Source organism: Alosa sapidissima, chromosome 9, assembly GCF_018492685.1.
Source record: "Alosa sapidissima isolate fAloSap1 chromosome 9, fAloSap1.pri, whole genome shotgun sequence".
Classification (NCBI taxonomy): Eukaryota; Metazoa; Chordata; class Actinopteri; order Clupeiformes; family Clupeidae; genus Alosa; species Alosa sapidissima.
In genome coordinates, this window is record NC_055965.1 from 20,281,482 (window position 1) to 20,301,596 (window position 20,115).

The following is a 20,115-nucleotide window of genomic DNA, read 5'->3' on the forward strand; positions in this document are numbered from 1 at the left end:
TATCATTACAAAGAATGATACAAATCTCACATACTTACATCTGACATTGAGAATCAACTCAGGTGAACTGTGAATCTCATGTCCCTTAACAGCACAGGAGTATTTGCCTGCATCTTCAGGCCTGGTTGAGTTTATAACCAGCCTGTTGTCTGTTGTGTGCGAGTTACCCAGAGGCTGTGAGTTCCTGTACCAGATGTAGGTGGGGTTGTTACTCAGACTGCACGTGGTGTTGCAGGTCAGTGTCACTTTATCTCCCTCCTCCACTAATGCAGGATTAACCAGCACATGCAGATCTGAAATATTATTACATTGTATAAATGGAACATTTTATAAATATTATTTATTTACAAGTGTACTTACACTTGGATGTATTAATTAAATTAAATTAATTACCTGTAACTGCGACTTCAACATTTTTACCAGCATGCCTTCCTTTATCAGTTATAAACCTGAAGCGATAACTGTTTGAGTCTCTGGTGGTCAGGTTTCTTATCCTCAGAGTGTGGCTATTTCTATTATTTTCAGTGTAAATCGCTCGGCCTTGATAATGTTCTTCCAGTATTAAGTCCTGTGGGTTCTCTTCACCATCCACCCATGTGGTAAACCAGAATGCCTTCATGACTGCATGATCACAAGGATATGTGTAATAGCTGTGGAGTTCCACTGAGGAGCCCTTCAAGGCACAGATGCTGTGTGGGGTGTAGGTCACAGTCCAGACACTCACACCTAAAATGTACAATAAACAACACAAAGTTTATTATCCTGCTAAACAAGGGTTCCTCCTTGTGTAAACATTCCATAGTTGCATTCTCCTCACCAGGAACAGAACATTAAAGAGTTGGAATTATTTATTAAAATGTATAATAACATACTGTAACTGTAAATGCATGTCATAAAATATATGATTACAATAGACCCTTTCAATTTGTTCCTGTTCATTCAAAACAATACAACTTTGTAGCCTGTATTGCTCACAAACAGTTGAAACAGTAGGTATGACCAATTCTGAGACAAAAAAAGATAAACAGCTGAAATCCATTTGCAGATTCAGAACAATGAATTGATATTTAACTGCCTAAAATTAGCTACAGTAGTTTGTGTTCCTCTTACTCAACATAACTGCACAATCATTTAGAGACAGGAAATGGAACCACGAAAATGGACAATGCAATCTGTACTTACACACAGATGGTGATGGGTGACCCGCATGTCCTCTTACAGCACAGGAGTAATAACCATTATCCTCTGTTCTAAATGAGGGTATGGACAGGGTGTTGCTGCTGGTTGTGTGTATGTTACTCAGAGGCTGTGTGTTCCTGTACCAGATGTAGGTGAGGTTGTTACCCAGACTGCAGGTGGTGCTGCAGGTCAGTGTCACTCTGTCGCCCTCTTTTACTGTTGCTGGATTTACTGTTACATGAAGATCTGTGTGCAAAAGGATGTTATTACTTAAATACAACAATCAAAATACTTTTACATCAAAAATTATTTTTCCACAATACTAACCTGTAAGTGTCAGAGAGACCTCAGGTCCAGCGAATTTGTTCTTTTCTAAATCAATTATACACCTAAATGTACTTTTCCTTAGCGTCACTCTCTCTCAGGTCCTTGATTCGTAGGGTGCAGTTGTTCACTTTATCCCCAAGATATTCCACACGCCCCTGATATCTGGAATCCTCATTTAAATAATATGGTTCACTCCCACTCCATTCGATGAACCAGTATGCCTCTCTGACTGGCTGATTGCCTGGATATGAGTAAGTGCAGGGAATGTCCACAAATGACCCCTTTAAACCACAGGTGCTGGAGGATGTTGCACTGTAGTCGTGCTGACCAAGGACACCTAGTCACATGATAGAGAGGTTAAAGCATCACTGCTGCAGGACATTTCACAGCTGAAGATCTGCCAGGACCTACTAGCTGTGATGGGATGAAGTGCATTGTGGGAAATCCTTACTACACATCAAAGCTGCTTAACCTTGTGTGGGCAGTGGGACTCGATCAACATCAATAAGCATCAACAAGAAGTGTGTGGACATGTATAACATAACTTGGTACAGGATTGGGATCTATTGGCCTTATTCACCCGGCGGCCAGAACGAGGGTACAAGGTACACTTGCCATCACTTTTCAGTCCAGCTTTTTCTGTGAGCTTTTTTGGCAGTTTGCCAACAGAGTGCATTACCACCATCTGCTGGACTGAAGTGTGATTGCACGTGTACCCCGTAGCCTCAATCTGGCCGCCGGGTGAATAAAGCGAATTGGGCAGACAATAACGTTGTGATAAAAGTCTTGTGCCACACCTATACACCTGGGTGCTCTACGTGCAAGCTGTTTGCTTCCGGTGGTAAGGAGCAGGGATCAGAACGCTGGTGCTGCAGTGAAGCTTCAGTCAGTCTCACATTGTTGTGATAGATAACCATGACAACCATAGATAACCATGACACCATGTCTTCCTGATGGGATACATGGATCTGGCTGGAGATGTGAGTGGAGGTGAGACTACTTACAGTCTATGAGAAAAACAGTGGCTACGCCTACGCCACACCTCCACCTACTCCACTGCAGCCAAGTGGGTCTGTATCCAGAGGTGGAAAGTAACGAAATACATTTACTCACGTTACTGTATTGAGTAGTTTTTCTGTGTATTTTGTATTTTTTAAGTAGTTTATAAAATCGGTATGTTAAATTTTACTTGATTACATTTTGAGTGAAGTATTGTACTACATCAAAAATCCCATCCGTTACTTGAGTAAAAAAAAGTATTGGTACTTTTACTTGAGTACAATATTTTCGTACTTTTTCCACCTCTGTCCGACATCCACCTCGGATGTCCCTACTGTGCTTGCCCCTTGTATTTCAGAAAGGAAGGCTGGTTCGATCCAAACTCTTGATTTTCAATGTTGCTTTTCAAACTTTGGACACAAAACTTCACTGCAGCACCAGTGTAACCAACTTAGAAAGAAGAAAAGGCCCTCAAGACTCTGATTTTGTTTTTTAAAATGTATGCAAATTAGTGCATTTTTAATTAGATAAGGCCTAATTTGCATATTTAAACATTAAAATATAAAAAAAACGTTCATTACATTTTTTTCTTAGCTATCTGACCTCAGAGGTCAAACTGAGAATGCCTCCAGATCTTAAATTAAAGCTTAGGTCATCAAGAACAAACCCTGAAAGTTTCATGCTTCTTTCATAAAAAGCAAGATCGTCCTTATTTTAAGAGCTTAACAGCCCTACTATAAACCCCAGAGGCGCACCTTGTCAACAGGCAAACCAAGCAACTGCTTGGAGCCCCGAGCCGCTAGGGGGCCCCCGACCTGGTCTCAGTGCGTTTGCCTGGGGGTCAAGCGAGAATTTTGTTCATAGAGATTGAATGATGTATTTTGCGTGCTCAGCGGATCTGTGTTCAAAAAAGTTCAAATAATCCGCACATATTTAGGCAACTGTGGTAAATGTCAATCGAGGGTGCAGTGATGACGGATCAACATCGGATTTTGGCATACTGTAGCCTACTCAATGAAGTTATAGTAGGCTAATGTTAATTGGCAGAAAGATTGAACATGGTTTGCTACATCTATACGACAGTAAACTTCAGCTGGATTTCTGATTGCCTTTCAGACATATCGACATGGATGAAGGCACATCACCTCCACCTAAACCTCTCAAAAACTAAACTGCTGGTCCTCCCAGCTAAACCTACTATTTGCAAGAAATTTGGTGTGTCAGGTGTCATGCCTTCTCTGATCATGTTGCTTCAGTCACCCGGTCATGCCGTTTCGCACTCTACAACATATGGAAAATCAGGACTTACTTGACTCAAGATGCTACCCAACTCCTAGTACAGGCCATAGTCATCTCACGACTCAACTACTGTAATGCCCTCATGACAGGTCTCCCAGCCTGCACAGTGAAACCCCTTCAGATGATCCAGAACGCAGCAGCGTGCCTGGTCTACAACCAACCCAAAAGGGCACATTACCCCACTGCTCATCCAGCCACACTGACTACCTATGGCCGCTCGCATCAAATTCAAGTCTCTAATGCTTGCCTACAAAGTATTCTCCGGTTCTGCTTCCACATACTTGAATGCTCTCATACAGGCATACTGTATGCTACCTCGCAACCGTTCTACCACTGGTACGCTCAGTCCAATCCAAACCTTTTTCATCTGTTGTTCCTCTCTGGAGGAACCCACTAACAAAATGTGTCAGCCAAACGTAATTCAAAATAGACAGTGAACAGATGTTTTAATAGACCCTTTCAACAAGGTAAACAAAAACAATGCTTGAACATTCTATTTGGGCCCCAATCTACTTCCTCTGCATTAAGATAACATATGGAATGTTAAAAAGGAAGTCTTGTGGGGCCAACTATGATGCTGATAATGGAACTCTCTTGAAAGGGTCTATAGGCAGAGGGGCCGTCGCAGCGCCGTGTCGGACACGTTTCTTGTGTGAATAGAGACAGAAAACGCCACACAGCTGCCACACCACTGACATGCAACAGACACGCCACACTCACGCCGTGCGGGCAGTCTGCAGCAGGCCTAAGAAATAAAAATATAAATACAGGGAAGGATTACCTGATAACAGGCAGAAGGCTGCAGTGAGAATCACAGGGCCTTTTGTGGTTGCCATGGCTGCATCAACCTTTAAAAAAAAGACTAAATATTTTGTAATATTTCAACATCATCAGCTCCAGCGACAGCAGTGTAGCAAAGTGTAGCAATGTGGTCAAATGTTCATGTAAGTTAAGCAGACAGGAAACTACACGGCCACAATTACAAAATGTCCCATTCTTTTACACACACTCTCACATAGGCCTGCACTATTGTGTGAGAGTTTTAGGGACATTTACATTCATTCATTTTAGCAGACACTTTTTATCAATTGTCCCCAGAACAACTCAGGGTTAAGTGCCTTGCTCAAGGGCACACCAGTGGAAGCCGGGAATTGAACCCACAACCTTTCTGGCTGCTACAGTACATGCTAGCCCAATTCGTTAACCACTATGCTACCATCGCCCATTGGAAAGAACACAGTTACACTGATGATGGTTGCAAATTGACATTAAGAGGGTAATGCTAACACACTATGATCGATCCATCTTACTATCTTTACACTCTTAGTGGGGTAGATTAAGAACAGGAGAGTCTAGAGAAGCTGTCACATTCTTATCTTTCAAAACTAGAACGAGGAAAGAATATACCGGTTTCATTTTGTAAATGATTTTGTTGTTGTTGTTTTTAAATAACCATCTAAAGATGTTTTTTTAATAACCAACTAAAGAAGTAAAATATTGCACTTACTTGTGTTTGCTGAGAGGGAGAGAGAGAGTTGTTCTGTTGTTCTGTCTATACGGAAACTTCTTAAGCAAGTGTGTGTGTGTGTGTGTGTGTGTGTGTGTGAGGCCTTTCTACAGAAGAGCAGCTGCATATGTTGCTCCACTCACTCACTCACTCACTCACACACTCACTTACTCACTCACTCACTCTCTCACTCTCCAGACTCCCCACTGTACTTACCATGGACGATTAAACAAGTGCATTTTGTTGAAACTTACATGTATTTATATATTTACATTTAATTGTTTATTTACATTTGCTCTTCTTGCCCATGTGAGCTGAAGAAGAACATCATCATCGTGCCAGGCTACTGTTGATACTCATCTGACTTCTCCTTCTTGTCTGGAGTGGTTGTCTCAGTTCGCTGGTTGTGGTGATGATGAGGTAACTTGGTAACTTCTTGTAGCCTGACGAGCCAGACCCACATTAAAATGTAGGGTCTGGGCACTCACCGTTCGCAGTGCTCTGTCCGAGGGGCGGGATAATCAGTTGTCTTTCAAATTCCCTCTGCACGCAACAGGACAGTGGCAGCGCTATGAGTCCCGATGCGTTTCCCACCAGCGGAGCTAGTTGACTAGTTCAAACGTTTGCCAACTTAATAAAAGCTTTACTCGTGTCACACTGTTCGCCAGCAGCAACATCCATCTTATTTGTTTTCAAGTAGCAGGGAATTCAAGCCAAACCGTTGCAACTCTGCCATCAATCATTATGTTAAGCCCACCTAACGACTCTATACACGATTTAATTGGCCTGATTAAGTTTCGATTTCTGGAGCTCAAAAGCCAACGGAGAGTTGCTAGACTAGCCCTGGCAGCAAATGTAATTTGCTACCGCTAGGGGCGCGTCTAGATTTCTAGGCTAAACTTCTTCTTCTCTGTCTGGAAACTTTTAGAATGTGTGGTGGTGGTTGGGGAGCTTATGCTCCTCTCACTTTGAGTCCTGCCCACTCCAGAGTCTCTAAATAAAATAATAAAATAAATAATACTCCCAATAATCTGTCTGCTCGTTTATTTGCTCTGCATATGTACGTTTTGCGGTGATCAATGCTACATGATATTTGTGCCTCTTCTATATATTTGATATTTGGGCTTCTTTCTCCATCACATTTCTGCTCTATTGTGTGAGAGTTTCCTGTTTATGTGTGTACAGAGACATCCAGACACCCTCTCTTTCACACACACACACACACACACACACACACACACACACATATTTCAAATATATTTGAAATATGTGGCATATTTGAGCTCAACAACCAAATGTCTATTGTCTTGCCCCGTCTTCATTGGCTGGGATTGTTTATGAGTTCATGTTGATTGGCTGGGATTGTTTATGAGTTCATGTTGATTGTCTGGGATTGTTTATGAGTTCATGTTGATTGGCTGGGATTTTGTATTAGTCCATGAGCCAGACCCCCTAATTTTGGTCAATCAGGGAAATAAGTTTCATAGGGATTTTTGACAAGGTTTACCACACTAGAATGAGAAAATATGTGAAAGCATTGCATTTGGGATATCAGCCTCTTTATATCTATTGTATGTCTACGGAGGGATATCTTTCTGGTGACATTTTTATACTTTCCTGCTCTATATTTACTTAGGGCTGAGTCTTGCCAGTATTATCATATCTCAATAAGTCTCCAATGTGGACCAAGGCCAACATATTAAGTTGCCTTCAGACTGTGAACTGAAGTTGCATATTGCCAAATGCACCTTCTCACCTTTTTCACAAAAAAAATAATAAATAACAAATATCCTTAAAGTATACCATAACAGGAGGTCAATGACACAAAATATAACTGTGATCATGTCCAACCAATGCATAAACCAATGCTGATGTATTTGCTGCTTTTAATGTTAATTTCTGTTTCTCTTTGTATCTTCCTTTTCAAAAAAGCAGATGCTTTTCAGCTCAAGCATGTACTGTAATGCACATGTAACATGTACTGTAATACTGCATTATTGCAGGGCTCTTCATAATGCTGTAGAATGCTCCATTCCAACGTTTGGAGGTCTGACCCTTCAGTATAACAGACCACTGTCAAGGAAAATGAGTTTTGTGCTTCTAAATGACATCTGTCATATCTCTCTGTGAATAGTTGGTTCGCTTATCACAATGAAACTTCATTGAGAGTGAAAGTCGGCAAGTAATTTGTTGCCATGTAAAACTTTTAAGTTCTATTTGTGGTGATTTATTTGTTTTCTCAGCGGAAACCACAAAACGGTAACACAATCATTTTAAAAGACCCATCGTGTGAAGTTTTCATGACAAGTAGAAAACGTCAGACAGGGAAAAACCTGTCCAACAAGTTAAAAAAGGCCTATGTTAATCCAGACTCTCAATCCGTCAAAAAAGTGATCACAAGGCCAGAGTGATGGCAAATAATCGTTCCTGACTGAAAACCAGGATTGCTGTTAAAAAGGTGCGGTCTACAATCATTGTGGAGACATGGAGAGGCTTGGTAGGTATTATAAGAACCATTTTGAGAGCTTTGATGGCAAATAAAGATGTTTCCACTGATTATAAAAGGGTATGAATAATTTTGGACATGCCATTTTTCATAAATTTTTTAAAAAAAGAACATGATTCCATGTTTCTACCACATTGTCTTACAACCTTTTGGCATGTGGCAGTGTCATTTTCAGTTAGAACAAACACATTGGTCAAGAGAAAATCAATATTACATCAATATTTGCCAGGGGTATGAATAATTTTGTTCTTAACTGTATTTTACTGCCCTCAGAAGCTTTTGAAAAACCTTTTTTGCATTTATGTGTTTGAAGTTATTGCAGACACCTTTAAACAAGATTGACCATCAAGAAGAATATCTAGAATTAAACCGTCCATTTACAACTTTGTAATATATGAACAAAGAAAATATAGCTATGATATGATGATATGAGTTTTCCATGTTGATAATATAGTAAACAAGAAACTTGTAGTAATTTTTTTTAACAAAATATATTTTCTAAACAGAAAGTTATTTACTTTGTTGTTTACATCAAGAAGGTGTGGAAGCAAACAAGTGAGTATTTTTTCAACAAAATTACACCAAGTGATATATAAAATCATAAGAATGAACAAGGTCAACAATATGAAATATCTTGATGTACAGTAAGCCTAGAACTGTTATAAAATATTCCAGAATGGGAATGTAAAGAAGAAATGATTTTAGCATTCAGCATTCCACCTTCAGCGCCCTCTGCTGAGTGAACAAGGGAACAGCAACAGTTCCCACTCATCAGATTAAAGGAGAGCACACATTTTCAAGGACGTGCGCTCGCCACTAGATTGCGCTTGGATGAGCCAATGACCCAAAGATTTTTGGGTCTTTATAGCTTTATTATTTATATTATATATGATTTATTATATATTATTTATAGCGTGCCACAGTCAAAGTCCAACTCGGAGCAGAGGCAACCAGTTCTTGTGTGCACAAGCCATTGAAAATAATGGGTTTCAGAGTGCAGCTGTGTGTAAGTATCTCCAGTCATAACACTTCAGCTTTATCTGATGCAGAGTCTCCAGCTCAGTTTCTCTCTCGCTCTCTCTCTCTCAAAGATACAAGGATACAAGGAAGTTTTAAAGTATATATTTTTTTGGCCTTTTTATGCCTTTAATGATAGTGACAGTGGAGAGTGACAGGAAGCGAATGGGAGAGAGCAGGGGTGGGATCCGGAAAGGACCACGGGGCGGGAATCGAACCCGGGTCGCCGGCGTACGGTGCAGGTGCCCCAGCCAGTTGCACCACAGCTGGGGCGGATACAAGGATGTCACATGCATATAGTTACTGGAAGTAAGAAATGCAGTTAAATTATGGGGGGGTAAAAAGTGCAGTAGAAGAGGGGTTTAGTAGATTAAGTGGCAAGGGCTGCATAAGAAGGTGGGGGAGGATTGGGATGGGGGGGCACCAACAAGGAGCACCCAAGAGCAACAGGGGCAAGGAAAAAACTCCCTTACCAAGGAAGAAACCTTGGGCAGATCCACGGCTCAAGGGGCTAACCCAACTGCCAGGGGTCTTGGTGTGTGTGTTGGGGGGATGACAGGGGAGATGGGATAGTGTGCTGTGTATGTGGGGAGAGGGCAGTGTGCAATATGTGTGTTGGAGAAGCTTCCTCATGAGACAATGTGCTGTGTATTGAGGGGGGGGGGGGGTGCAGTGTGCTGTAAGTATGTTGGGGATGTGTGTTGGAGAAGCTTCCTGATGAAATAATGTGCTGTGTATGTAGGGGAGAGGGGGGGCAGTGTACTGCAAGTATGGTGAAGGGACTTACTATTGCAAGCAGAGTACTGTATGTATGATGTATGTGAGTGATGACAGAAGATGTGTGTGTGGGCGGGAGGGGAGTGAAGCAGTGACTGTGTGTGTGTGTGTGTGCAGTGTGTGTGTGGGTAGGTGGGGGCATTACCTCTCGCTCTGAGGTAATTCTGTCTTGCCTTAGTTCTCGTAGTCTGGAAGCTCAGTTGGGACTGAAGCTGCAGGGGTGTAGGTGGCGCCATCAGCTGAGACCTTCAGATTCTGAGAGCAACACACATGAAAGAAATGTAATGGAAAAAAAAATACCCAAACATTATTTTTTACATTATTTGGCGCAAAACAACAAATAGACTCATATTCATGGACATGTCAGATAGAACTCATCACTTCTCTATTGAGAACCTGTGCATGTGGCATCAGCAGAATATGGCTGGACATGCTGTATGCTAGATGGTGCAATTTGGAATAACCATAATTTGTATATTCGCCTGTCTTCACTTAACATGTTAATTTGAAGATTTATTCTCCATTTACTGACATTTCTCAATTAGACGTGTGACGTTATGCAATCACTGTTCTCTTGATTTGGAACGTAAACGTCAGACAATTGATTTCCAAATGCTGAGTGATTCACAGTTCACAGTTATTAGCTGTGAAGAATCTGAGGTTATCTCAAATCATTAAATACAGTAGCTCTCGTCCAATAGCAATCAATGTCAAAGCCATAGCCATCTTACTGAACAATGAGAGACATGAACTTACTGCAAGAGTGTCATATTCCGGGGATATGGTCCTAGGGTTCAGAGCTGTGTAGGTGTCATTACTTGAGTCCTACAACAACAATAAAGTATTAAGAGGAGCACTGCAACCTGAGCTGTTTGCACACACTGATCAATAACACTTACAGAGCCTTAGCAAAACATTAGCAAAACATCACAAAACCGCATGCCATATATTAGCCGTATTTCACAACGTAAAGAAAACAGGATACAGTTCCACCGTTACCCGTGATCCAGCGGTGGTGCCTCTCATTTCTGCAGTGGAGGAACCTCTCCCCTCTCTGGCTTGTGTCCTGAAGGGTGAAATTTGATTAAACACTCTTAATCGCAATCTACACACTCTTCAGTTTCTCAGTAACAAACTGCAGTTCCAAACACAGGACAACCAAGAACTAATATGACTCATATTAACACACATATGAGCTGTTGAAAAGAACTAATATGACTCATATTAACACACACGAGCTGTTGAAAAGAACTAATATGACTCATATTAACACACATATGAGCTGTTGAAAAGAACTAATATGACTCATATTAACACACACGAGCTGTTGAAAAGAACTAATATGACTCATATTAAAGGAGAATTCCGGTGTGATATTGACCTAAAGTGTATTGAAACATGATACCGAGTGTGAACGTATGTCTCATAGCCCATCTCGACTTGTCCCCTGCACTCCAAAATCTGGCGCTAGTTAGCCGATGCTACCAACAACTTTTTCAGTAGTGGTGCTTCGGCATCGGGCTAGCCATGCAAATAAATCACTGTTTTACACCCATTTACGAGGCTCAATGTATCTCCACACTTCATTGGTAGACTTCCTAGGGCCCTGACATTTAAAACGAGACATTGAGAACTTTGAAAAAGCACTGGTAGTTTACTTACAAGACGATTTATACAGACAGTATCTTCACAAAGTTTAACGTTTGCAGCCATCTTGAATTTAGTCACGATAAGTCGAGCAACGAGTAAGAATGAACAGGTATGATAAGGGATCAGATTCCAAAAATAATTCAGTGGAAATGCATGGATTCCAGTTTCTTCCAGTAGCAGCAACTGGAATCCATGCATTTCCACTGAATTATTTTTGGAATCTGATCCCTTATCATAGCTGTTCATTCTTACTCGTTGCTCGACTTATCGTGACTAAATTCAAGATGGCTGCAAACGCTAAACTTCGTGAAGATACTGTCTGTATAAATCGTCTTGTAAGTAAACTACCAGTGCTTTTTCAAAGTTCTCAATGTCTCGTTTTAAATGTCAGGGCCCTCGGAAGTCTACCAATGAAGTGTGGAGATACATTGAGCCTCGTAAATGGGTGTAAAACAGTGATTTATTTGCATGGCTAGCCCGATGCCGAAGCACCACTATTGAAAAAGATGTTGGTAGCATCGGCTAACTAGCGCCAGATTTTGGAGTGCAGGGGACAAGCCGAGATGGGCTATGAGACATACGTTCACACTCGGTATCATGTTTCGATACACTTTAGGTCAATATCACACCGGAATTCTCCTTTAACATACATATGAGCTGTTGAAAAGAACTAATATGACTCATATTAACACACATATGAGCTGTTGAAAAGAACTAATATGACTCATATTAACACACATATGAGTTGAAAGGGATCATCATACACAGAACTACTTACATTCTCTTGTAGACCATAGCTCCAAATAGAGCCCCAGTCACAAGGCCAGCCAGCAAACCTCCAATAATGCCCCCAACCACAAGAGTCCAGCAGTTACATTTTACATTTAGCTCCACCACTGAAGATCTGTTCTGTCCGATCACGTTCTCTGCCACGCAGTAATAGCGTCCACTCTGTCCAGAGTTGATGTCCGCAAGGCTGTAATTCTGACTTGATCCAACTTGTGAAGATTGATTTCCAGTTTCCTTATACCAGGCGTATCGGTGTGCTGGTGGGTTGGCATCACTGCTGCAGGTCAGAGTCACTGAGCTGCCCTCCACCAGGTCACCAGAGGGATGGACTGATGCTAACGTGTGTCTTGGGCCATCTGTCAAAAATATTTCATTTCAGAATAAAAGTCCCTCTTTTGTGACTCACAAAAAAAGGCTTAACGGACAAATATAACTCTTTTTCACAGTAAAATATATTCAGTTGACTGTCATGCAATGGTCCTCATATTCTTCCACATGCCATGCTTATCTATACATTTTCATCAGGGAAAATAAATTCTGAATATCAAATACTTACATCTGACACTGAGAGTCTGTGCAGGTGAACTGTGAATCTCATGTCCCTGAACAGCACAGGAGTATTCACCTGCATCTTCAGCGCTGACGGAGTCTTTTGCCAGCCTGTTATCTGCTGTGTGTTTATGAGGCTGTGAGTTCTTGTACCAGATGTAGGTGGGGTTGTTACTCAGACTGCAGATGCTGCTGCAGGTCAGTGTCACCTTCTCTCCCGCTGACACAAATTCTCGACTCACTGTTACATGAAGATCTAATCGCAAAAGGATGTGCAGTATTGTTATTTCCATAAATCAAAATGCATTATGTACTGCACATCTAACTGACGAATAATGTGTGTAGTGCGAACAGGACAGATACAATGAAGTTGTTACTTCATACTCCCACAGAGAAAATTCTTTTATATGTAAATTCATTTTTTAAAATTGAAATATGAATTACCTGTGAGAGACAGAGAGACCTCGGATCCAGAGAATGTTTCTTTTGGGTCATCGGTTCTCAACCTGAATCTGTATTTTCCCTTAATGTCACTCTCGCTCAGATCCTTGATTCGTAGGGTGCAGTTATTTGTGTGATCCCCAAGATATTCCACACGCCCCTGATATCTGGAATCCAGACTCAAGTCTGTTGGTGTATCAGGAAACCAATTGATGTGCCAGAATGTTTCTCTTATTTGACGATTGCTGGGATACGAGTAAGTGCAGGGGATGTCCACAAATGACCCCTTTAAACCACAGATGCTGGTAGAGGAATACGTCACATTGTAGTCTTGCCAACTCTGGACAACTAGTCACATACAGCGGGGAAAATAAGTATTGAACACGTCAACATTTTTTTCAGTAAGTATACTTCCAGTGAGGCTATTTGCATGACATTTTCTACAGACATTAGTATTAACTTAGGTAATCCACACATATAAAAAAATCCAAACATTAATGTCCCTAAGTAGAGTTATGAGTAAAAAAGTGGAATGTTGACGTGTTCAATACTTATTTTCCCCGCTGTATCAAATAAAGGTTAAAGCATTACTCCTACTGGGCTTTTCACAACAGGACACCTAGTCACATATCAAATAAAGGTTCACAACAGGACACCTAGTCACATATCAAATAAAGGATAAAGCATTACTGCTACTGGACTTTTCACAACAGGAGACCTAATCACATAACAATTTGATAACATAAGCAGCAAGCTATGCTTTGATTCACACACTGATGTTGTTTGTGCCAAAGCCCATCAGCGCAAACTGAGGAATTTTAACATTGACCCCACTATTTTTATGAGAATGTTTTATTCCTGTTTTATTGAGTCTGTTTTAACCTTCTGTTTTATCTGCTGGTTTGGTTCTCTGTCCATAAAAAACAAAAATCGACTGCAGAGTATCGTCAGGAAATGTAGCAAGATTGCAGGCATCAACTTCCCCACTCTCTCTCACACCTACTCCAACAGAGGGGCAAAGAAGGCCCAATCTATTGCAGCTGACCCTAGGTGGTCCAATCTATTGCAGCTGACCCTAGGTGGTCCAATCTATTGCAGCTGACCATAGCCATCCCCTGTCCTGCCAGTTTAAGCTACTCCCCTCAGGCCGTAAATACTCCATGCCCAGATGCAGGTAAAAAAAGACTCAGAAACTCTTTTATCCCGACTTCCATTTCCATTAAACAGTCTGCCAGGACTGTTTTAACTATTTATTATTTATTATTATGTTTTAGATACTCGGGTATTTTTTTGGCTTTATGTTTTTACGTATTGTTGTGTGTTTTGTCCTTATATCTGTCTGCTGGCTGTGCAAATAATTGCCCCTTGGGGACAATAAAGAGACCTTGACTTGACTTGAACGTAAGGGGAAAACATTTGCTATTTATTGTAAAATGACACGTCACATACTTGTATACTACCCTTTCTCAGTTTCAAATGTGCCAACAAAATGACGACAAAAAATGCAAGTAACCAGAACTTACAAACAGATGGTGATGGCTGAGCCTCATGTCCTCTTACAGCACAGGAGTAATTGGCATTATCCTCTGTTCTAAATGAGGGTATGGACAGGGTGTTGCTGCTGGTTGTGTGTATGTTACTCAGAGGCTGTGTGTTCCTGTACCAGATGTAGGTGAGGTTGTTACTCAGACTGCAGGTGGTGCTGCAGGTCAGTGTCACTCTGTCGCCCTCCCTCACTGTTGCTGGATTTACTGTTACATGAAGGTCTGCGTGCAATAGGACTAAAAGTCATTATTGTCATATAGGAAAATTAAGCTATTACTTTACTGCAACAAACAAAATTCTTTTACATTTAACATTTAGTTTCCACGGTACTAACCTGTAAGTAACAGAGAGACCTCAGATCCAGAGTATTTCCCTACTGGGTCATTGGTTATAAACCTGAATCTGTATTTTTCCTCAGTGTCACTGTCTGTCAGATTCTTGATTCGTAGAGTGCAATCGTTCACTTTATCACCAAGATATTCCACACGCCCCTGATATCTGGAATCCGGACTCAAGTCATCTGTGTCTTTTGTCCCAGTCGTCATTTTGATGTACCAGAATGTTTCTTTGAGTTTTAGATTCCCTGGATACGAGTAAGTGCAGAGAATGTCCACAAATGACCCCTTTAATCCACAGATGCTGGTAGACTGATATGTCACACTGTAGATGCCCTGACCAAGGACACCTGGTCACATGATAAAAAAGGTTAAAGCATCACTGCTGCTGGACCTTTCACAACTGAAGATCTGCCTTATTCAGATTTGGCAGCAGTTACTGGCTGTAATGGGGTGAAGTGCATTGTGGGAAATGTGTACTACACCTCATAGCTGCTCATAACCTTGTAAACAGTAACACTGTGGATATATGATCCCTTTGAGATTAGTCACACAGCCATATGCTGCTTCAGCACTTTATGAAGAGATCATCTCGTTTACATTTTGGTTTTGATGCACATTGTAAACTAACTTAGAGAAGAGAAGGCCTTCAAGACTCAGCCCTAAGATATACAGTAATAATATAAATATAAGGCAGGATTACCTGATAAAAGGCAGAAGGCTGCAGTGAGAATCACAGGGCCTTTTGTGGTTGCCATGGCTGCATCAACCTTTAAAAAAGACAAGACTGTGGATATAGTAATGAAAAAGATTTCATATTAATAGAGGCAAGAACTGAAATCTACTGTAGTACATACTTTTTTATGCAGCAGGGAGCTTGTACAAGTTTACCATGAACAAGGTAGTCTTACCAGAATTGAATTTAATATAAATCTGCATGGAAATTGGGCAGCGATCAAAATAGGTAAGTGAAGAACTTATTCCTTACACATATTCCTTACACCTACACTTATTACTTATTTTCAAAACCAGCTCCAAAATGTGCCATTTGTAAAAGCACTCACTCAAACATTCTCACTAACACATAAGTTATCTGCTAATGTTGCCTTCAGTGTTATGAATGCGGTGACAGAACCAAACATGAGCAGAAACAAACATGCTGATGCAGGGGGCAACCCACTACTTCCCCTTATGCAAAACAGAACGGGCTGAGGAGTGCATTAACACATTTCAAACACATCAAACTCTTCATATCTTATATGTTTAATGCTATTTTTCTGATTTGTTTGCATTTTTCATATGATAGGCTATACAGGTTTGCATAACCATAAAGATAACTTCAGCCAAATGCAAACATGAAATAAGTAAAGAAATAAATATCATAGCAATATGCATGAACATACTTTGTTTAACAAAACAGACAGAAAAAATCCAGCCCTCTTGCGTGATGCTATAGTAATCTCCATATCACAAACACCAACATTTTTTAAAAAGATTTACAAAGTAGCAGAACACCAGTCATGCATTTCCTATATGCAAATGATTACTGAATTGGGAGACTTATGATATTTCAGCATCATCAGCTCTAGTGGCAGCAGTGCTGGGAAGTGTAGTAATGTGGTCACATGTTCATGTATGTTAAGCAGACAGGAAACTGCTTCTAGCTCATATAGTGTATGAGTAGGGTGAGCCTATTATACTCTCACAATTAGACAATGTCACATTCTTTTACACATAGGCTACTCTCTCACATAGGCCTGCAGTGCTATACTGTGCAACAGTTTTAGGCATGATGGAAAGAACACAGTTAACTGAAGATGCTTGCAAAATGGCATGAAGAAGGTTATACAAACACTGTCATTGGTCAGCCAGAGTAAAGTTAGTTCTCTTTCATTAGTCAGCATTACCATGCACTCATCTGTATGCAAATCAGTTATCATTCTGCATATTATATAAAGGGGAGGATAATACTAACACACTTTGTTGGATCCACCTTGCTATCTTTACACTGTTAGTGGGGTATAGATTAAGAACAGGAGAGTCTAGAGAAGCTGTCACATTCTTATCTTTCAAAACTAGAATGAGGAATAAATATACCTGTTTCATTTTGGACTGTTGTTGTTTTCGTTGTTTTTAAATAACTAAATTGACTAAAGAAGTAAAATATTGCACTTACTTGTGTTTGCTGAGAGGGAGAGGAACAACCGCTCTGTCTAAACGAAAACTTCGTAAGCAAGTGATGAAAATATATACGTGTGTGTGTGTATGTGTGTGTGTGTGAGAGAGAGAGAGGGGGGGGGGGGTGGCTGTTAAAGCTGATGCGGCGACTGTGCTTCTTTTTTTGTCTTATCTGTGGTCAGTGTGAACTGAGGCCTTTCTACAGAAGAGCAGCTGCTCCAGACTCCCCACTGTACCAGGGTTGTGCACAATTCGAATTGCAATTCTGCTTCCTGTTTGCTACCTCAATTGAAATGCAAGTGAAATTCAAGAATTGAATTGGAATTTAAGAGCCAGTTTCAATTCAATTCTGGAATTTTACTTTACTTACTGTATTACATCGTACTAGCTGGACCATTCAACTAGGTTTACTAGTTAACATTACATGTATACATTAAAAATAATAAGGCTACATTCCAATTCCAAAAAAAAACTTTATAAATCTGACATCATCATCTTTTTGTCCTGAGTGTGAGATTGTGGTTGTCTCAGTTGGCTGGTTGTTATGGTGATGGGCTAAAGTGGTCACTTCTTGTTCTGTCTTGAAACTGTTAGAATGTGTGATGGCGGTTGGTGAGCTTTTCTCTCTGCAGCTTCTGTTCCTCTCACTTTAGAGTCCTCCCCATCGCAGCCTTCTCCAGACACAAACATAACTCTCAATAATAAATAAATAAATAAATAAATAATTACTCTTATTTACTTTTTGCTTGGTTATTTGGTCTGTGTAAGTTTTGTGGAGGTCAATGTTTCTTGGTATTTGCGGTATTGACCTTGCATGATTACTAAAGGCTGCTAGCGAGGGTGTGAAAATGACCATCAGTGTCAGTGGAAAGAAGAACTGAAAACACTGATGCAGAGTTTATTTTATGCTTTTCATCCTGGTGTGTGACAAATGAAGGTAACACTTTACTTGACAGTATCGACATACTGTCATGAACATATGACACTGTCATGACATATGAACCCTAACCCTAACCCTAACCCTAATCCTAACCTCTAACCCTAATCCCAACCCTAACCCTAACCCTAACTCTAATCCTATCGATTGAATAAAGTTTCACTTTTAAAGTTTCACGGTTTCACTGAGGTAACAATATAGCAATCATTAACACCATTCTACCTAGCGCTGTACCACTGGTACCACTTTCTACATTTGCCCATCAGCCACCATGGGAAAACAACAAGGAAAGAAGAAATACCCCCCCCTCTCTCTCTTGCTCTCTTTTTATCTCTGTCTGTCTTTCTCTCTATCGCTCTCTGTCTCTCTCTATCCCTCTCTTTATCTCTGTCCCCTAAAAGTATAATGTTTCTTATAATGTTTCTTGCAACTATATATTTACATTTGTGCAGTAGAACAATGGAAGTTCCCGTACACAGAGCAACATTCTGGATGCTACATGGATGGTATAGTGCAGTGTTTATCAAACTTTTTCGGACCAAGAACCACTTAACCAATATAAAAAGCGCACAGACCACCTAGATTAAAAAAAGGTAGACCTACTTCAACAGTATACTGTATCTCAGCCGTATCTCAGGGAAATCTCAGCCGTTAGGGACTAGTTGTTGGAGAAGCTGTGGAGAGCAAAACGCAAATTATAGTCATATTTTTTTCTTATGCCCAGTACTAAAAACATTTTGGAAGGAATTTGATAAAGCAATAAAACATATTTTTGAGTTGCGACAGACCTTAACATTAGAAAACCTTTTAGGTATAAGCCTGTCCAAGAAAATAGAACCTAAATATAAAAAATTGTTTAATATAGTACGTATATCTGCAATAAAACAACTAACAAGGGGATGGAAACAAGAAAAAGCCCCAGATTTGTGTAAGTGGCATAGCACAATAGAAAACATCTTGGATATGGAAAGACTTACTTTTAGAGTTAGGAACCAACTTAGTAAATGGAATAAGTTATACCCAGAAAAAATACAACATAAAATAATTATTTATTTCAATAATAGAAATGATATGCACACATCAGTCAACAACACCGATAACTCCACACAGGACCAAAGACACATGTAGGCTTAAACACCCCCCTATAAATGGCCCTAGGCAGTATGCCATTTCAGTTGGGATCTTAAAGGCTTAGGCCTGCTCACACAGTGAAATTGATTTGGAAATGATGTTTGTAATGTAGGCCTGTGAAGATAATATATTGTGTCTGCAAATTTTGATACGAACTTCTATTTATCATAGAATATAGGCTACAGTCAGCAGCAGTCTGCATGGTATGTGAGATGGATATTGTAAATATTTTTGGAATTACGTCTGACGTAATAAAGACGTGCAACTTCATTGGTTAGGTTCATATCAACATGGCAAATAACCTAATAACCTACACAAACCAACATAAACCAATAAAAGAATCGGAAATCCCAATTAATGGTGAATGAACTAGTCTACGATCGATTGTGGCAGTTGTAAATTGATACACTTTGACATCGTAGGCCTAAGACTAATTGTTTGCAAGGACTGCTGCGCACCCGGATGTAGGCAGGCAAGCTGCAAGCAATCAGTGAGATGATCCACCAATCATCATCAGACAAAGGTAAGAACGCGCCTTAATGTAGGTGTACTTTGTTTATTTATTTGTGTACCGTCTTCCAGCGGGCAAACCTCAGCTAAAGTGTAGGCTATGTAAGAGAGACCTTTTGCGGTCTAGCTGCATGTTTTAGCGAGTTAACTAAAGTTTGTTGTCTGAGCTGTCAGCCAGCCAGTCTGTTGTTGTTGCACAGTGGAAACTGGACAAACAAACAGTATGGTTTAGCATTAGGCTACCAAAGATCCTTTATCAACCGTTTCTGGTGTGGCCTAGCCTACTTTGGCCGCGCAGGTTAGACACCAAAGCAACGTTTCATAAGTTGGAGTTCAAACACATGACACGCACAAACAGGCAGCGCACTTTTAAACATTTTATTAGTAGCCTACCTAGCTGCCAAACGCTATATGGTTCGCATTAGCTGCTAGATGTAAT

At 40.4% G+C, this 20,115-nt stretch overlaps 1 protein-coding gene across 1 annotated transcript in view; it reads right to left on the bottom strand.

Annotated features, from left to right (window-relative positions):
* The window catches only part of LOC121718459 (B-cell receptor CD22-like), a 47,734-nt gene that overhangs the window by 3,476 nt on the left and 24,143 nt on the right, over positions 1 to 20,115 (bottom strand). The window contains exons 4-7 of the mRNA XM_042103473.1: positions 14,564 to 14,806; positions 13,044 to 13,388; positions 12,607 to 12,855; positions 12,137 to 12,406 (exon numbers count right to left, since the gene is read on the bottom strand). Coding sequence (XP_041959407.1) covers positions 12,137 to 12,406; positions 12,607 to 12,855; positions 13,044 to 13,388; positions 14,564 to 14,806 — 1,107 coding nt within the window. The remainder of the gene's footprint in view (positions 1 to 12,136; positions 12,407 to 12,606; positions 12,856 to 13,043; positions 13,389 to 14,563; positions 14,807 to 20,115) is intronic.